Here is a 4,130-nt window from a genome sequence, read left to right as displayed (position 1 = left end):
AAAATTTAGCAACGAAAAAATTTTCCGTCGTCAAAAAAAATATTTTTTTGCGATGAAAAAAATTTCGTCGCTAAAGATCAATTTCTAGTAACGAAATTTAAAATTTCATCGCAAAATATTCAAATTTTTTCAATAAAATAAAATTTAGCGACGCAATAGTTTCGTCGCCAAATATAAATAAAATTGATCGCAAAAAGCCTTTATTTTTTACAACGAAATATCAATTTCGTCGTAAAAAATATAATTTTTTTACGATAAAATCTTTTTTTATCGTAAAAAAATATTTTTTTACTACGAAAAAAATATTTCATCGTAAAAAAAATTATTTTTTGTAACGAAAAAAAAGGTTCGTCGCTAAAAATCAACTTCTAGCAACAAAAATAAAAATTTCGTTGCAAAAGATATAATTTTTTGCAACGTAATTTTTTTCATCGTAAATATCTGATTTTTGAGGATGAAATTTAAATTTTATTATAAAAATTTAATTATTATGATGAAATAAATTTCATCGTTAAAAACCAAATTTCTTATAATGTTGCGTACACCCGTCTCCCAAACCAACCCTCAAACTCTACTACTTAGCCAATAACACATCAAAGCAACAATTAAATAACATTCCATTGGTGAACTACCACCGCCTCGCCAACTTATTTAATCCCATCCCATCTCCCAACCTTCCATGGGGAACTTGCTGGGCTCATCTATCTAGTGGTGCTTGCTGACAACATTGCACTGCTTCCTTATCTCTCCCTCGTCTCCGGTGATCGGGTTGTTCTCCGACAAGATGGTGATGGCCCTGGAGAACTCCTTGAAGAAGTAGTCCTGGTTCTTGGCCATCTTCTTCACAAATGGCCGAGTCCTCTTGTCATATGCCAGTTGGTGATCCACCTGGAGGAGGCCCTTGTTGTCAAGGATGTTGCGATAGTAGTTGTTGTCCAGCTTCATGGGCGTGCCCCTGTCATTGCGTACGTATTGCACGGCCTTGGGGTCAGGGATTGGATCTGGGCATTTCTTCAACATGTGAGGTACGTGGTCTGGGTTCAGATCCGGGTCCACCTCTGGGTAGAGACGGTGCACCAGCTTCACACAGTGGGTGCGTCCCACGCTGTGGGATCCTGCAAGCAGGAGGACAGAATAATGGTTTGGAGTACTCAGTGACCAAGTTTGGAGCTATCAACTGCTGCTACTGCGTAGGTAACATGGTCCACTGAAGCTATGATACTTGAGAGGCATGTGAGTGCAATGAACTAGATCTGACATACTGTTTTGCTCCAAGCAATTGGTGTAATCCATTAATGGGCAAAAAAATGGTCCACAGAAGGCTTTCAGGGATTCAAGGTTTTTAGACTAGACCAGCAATATTCTCATTTCTTAGTTAATTAAAGGCAAAATTTAGAGAAAGATGTTAGCATAGTTCAAAAGACAAAGCAAGGATAGCATAGTCTTTTCGCATTATAGCTATTTCTCAGCTAATGTATGGTTCCACATGAATGTATGTATATGAGTACATGCTTTCATGCTTTCAGTGTTAGCATAAATATAAGTGTGCATATCTTTTGTTCTTTGTAACTTAATAATAGAGTTTTCTTTTCCTTTTTTTTTTTTTTTTGCTTGCATTGTATAGTGCCATGGATCAAAATATAGGTATATATATATATATATATATATATATATATGATTGGAATAATACCAAGGAGGGCCACAACGCCGGGAGTGTCGATGCCAAGGGCACTAAACTTGTCCAGGACTGAAGAGATGCTTTCATTGTGATCAGGGAGGTATTGTTCCAGCAGATCAGCTCTGCTTCTCCTCCCATCCTTTCTCCCTGTCTTCAGAGGAATGTATGGCCCCCCAAGCTTCAACAGAAAAAAAAAAAAAAAAGAAAAAAGAAAAATGATGGTGTTAATACCATAAGTCAAGAGCTTTTTATCATGCATGTCAAAGAAAACCAGACAAATAACAAAAGTAGCTTTGTCGAGTATTGACTCTTGGCGTTATATGTCCTTGAAGAAAGAGATGTTGATGCCTGACAAATTTATACCGCCTATAGCTTTCATTCTCGAAAGAACCAGGATATTGATCGATGGTATACAAAGGATGAGGCCTTCCACAAGGCTTAAATCATAGAAATATGAGTAAAAGCAGAGAAAAGGAAAAAGGAAATGGGAGGATAAGGAGATGCAGATCAGCTTGTTTTCATAACCATGCAGACCCATGGGCTGTGTGAGATCTAAAAGTACAATGGTTTCCAGTATTATTATTATTTTTTTAAGAAGAAGGATTTCCTGGATTCGGTATGAAAAATAGTTCAGTTACTATAAACACTACACAGATCTAAACTAGATCATTTCTTCTTTTCTTTTCCTTGTTCCTCTTAGAAGCAACACAAAAAATTTAGAGAGAGAGAGAGAGAAAGAGAAAGCAATACCGCAACAATCCCATCCCTGGCGGAGAGGACCAGGATATCAGCACAAGAGACCACCCCAGGGCACTCCCTCTCCACAGCCTCCTTGATGGTGTCCAGATACCTGAAGTTCCTCATTCCAAAGCTCCTATCCATCTCCTTCTCAGAAAGGCTCCTTCTCGTGGAGTCCAGCAGCAGTGAGGCATCACATGACTGCAAAAAGAAACAAAAAAAACCAAATCAAACACACCCAACATTAAACTTGACCACCCCCCCAAAAAAAACTTTTCCTTCTTTTTCTTGAGCTCATTTGATCCCTAATTTTTTAATGTCTTTTTCTTTTGAGACTAATTTTTTGTACCTGGACAGCACAGTCATGGAAGATGTTCCTAAGCCAGGAGAAGGCAGTGTTCTTGTGGCGCTTGTAGAGCAGCTTGACCTGCTCCCTTATGATCTCCTCTGCCTGTGGGCATGACTCCTTGTAGAAGTTCATAGCAAGGCCAGAGTTCTTTGCCCCAACCTCATCCTCCCCCAATGCCACTGCTGAGAAGGAGAGGAAAGCGAGGAAGAGAAGACCCCAAGAAGCACCCATCCCTCTATCCCTCTCAGTTTGTGCTTCGAGCACCTCCTCCTCCTTGGGTCCTTTAAATAAAGCAGAGGGTGGGATAGGGAGATGGTGAAAGAATACACATAAAAAAGTGTTGGAGTTTAAATTTAAAAAAATTTAAATTTTAAAAAGAAGTTAAAACCAACGTCATTTTCTCCATTTTCGTCGGTTTAAATGCTTTAAAATATTTTACTTTTTTTTTTTAGTCACACGTGAAAAGGAGCTGAAATGAGGAAACCCGGAGGACACAACATGTGGGCTCAGTAAAGCAGAGTCTTCTAGTGCAGTGTTGCAAAGTGTCTCGTCTGGCTTCCAGCCTATCACTGCATTTGCTTCAATCCACTCGGGACCGTTGGTTTTCTTCGTCCAAACACCTTAGCATTGAAGTTAGTGAACAAAAAAACAAAAAAAAAGAGTGTTGTAGATAGAGGTAAAGAGTCAAATGTAGTGCAATTTTGGACCCTTGTCCTGGGACCTGCACATGTATTTATTTTAGTAGGAAGCATATGGATCTCAGTGAAGAATTTTATTGAGAGCGCCACTAGCCGAACCCTTGTATGGAACGGGCATCATGTGACGGTCTGAATTTTTTTAATAATAAATTTTCTTTTCTTTCGAGGAATTGTATGGTTTGCAATAGGTGTGGGAATCCGGAAGGATTGAAATAGGTATCAGAATGCTCATTTTTTTCAGCATATTTGATCCTTGATTGAAAAAGAAAATCAGACACAAAATGAGATTTAAATATTAAATATAAGTTTAGATTGGATTTTGAAAGATCAGGACATTAATTTTATTCCTTCTCAAATTAAAAAAAAATAAAAATTTTCAAACTAAACAGTTAGGATGAGAATCATTCTTCTATTTTTTCATTCAAGAGTCCAACTTCTCTGATCTAATATATCCGAGAGTCAGCAAATTATCATTTATATAGATATGGTCTGAAGGTTGCAAATTAAACCAAATAAGGGAAGGAATAGGATGTGGCAAAGCTTTGTGATTACCAGGGTCAATATAAGAACCATTATGTTGGAGGATCAATTGTGCTGAGGAACTAGTAGGATGAGTAAAATTGTAGTGAGTTAAGAACATAATTCTATGCTTCAGAATGAAGACATG

At 37.8% G+C, this 4,130-nt stretch overlaps 1 protein-coding gene across 1 annotated transcript; it reads right to left on the bottom strand.

Moving 5' to 3' along the window:
* Window positions 1-466: 466 nt before the first annotated feature.
* On the bottom strand, window positions 467-3,069 carry LOC140852151 (peroxidase 42-like). Its single transcript, XM_073245117.1, has 4 exons — window positions 2,766-3,069; window positions 2,429-2,617; window positions 1,691-1,856; window positions 467-1,115 (listed from the first exon to the last, which is right to left on the bottom strand). Exons 1-4 carry the CDS (start codon window positions 2,994-2,996, stop codon window positions 706-708), a joined length of 996 nt encoding a protein of 331 aa, XP_073101218.1. The 5' UTR covers window positions 2,997-3,069; the 3' UTR covers window positions 467-705.
* Window positions 3,070-4,130: the final 1,061 nt, after the last annotated feature.

The sequence above is a fragment of the Elaeis guineensis genome, chromosome 10 (genome assembly GCF_000442705.2).
Source record: "Elaeis guineensis isolate ETL-2024a chromosome 10, EG11, whole genome shotgun sequence".
Classification (NCBI taxonomy): domain Eukaryota; kingdom Viridiplantae; phylum Streptophyta; class Magnoliopsida; order Arecales; family Arecaceae; genus Elaeis; species Elaeis guineensis.
This window is presented reverse-complemented; position numbering and strand designations above follow the sequence as displayed.

What these genes read in the sequence shown, in the direction of transcription:
- LOC140852151 (XM_073245117.1), bottom strand. Translation starts at nt 2,996, where the DNA reads ATGGGTGCTTCTTGGGGTCTTCTCTTCCTCGCTTTCCTCTCCTTCTCA. An exon ending in TCCATGACTGTGCTGTCCAG is followed by an intron (nt 2,618 to 2,765) that starts GTACAAAAAATT and finishes TTCTTTTTGCAG; the next exon opens with TCATGTGATGCCTCACTGCT. An exon ending in CGGCGTTGTGGCCCTCCTTG is followed by an intron (nt 1,116 to 1,690) that starts GTATTATTCCAA and finishes TCCTGCTTGCAG; the next exon opens with GATCCCACAGCGTGGGACGC.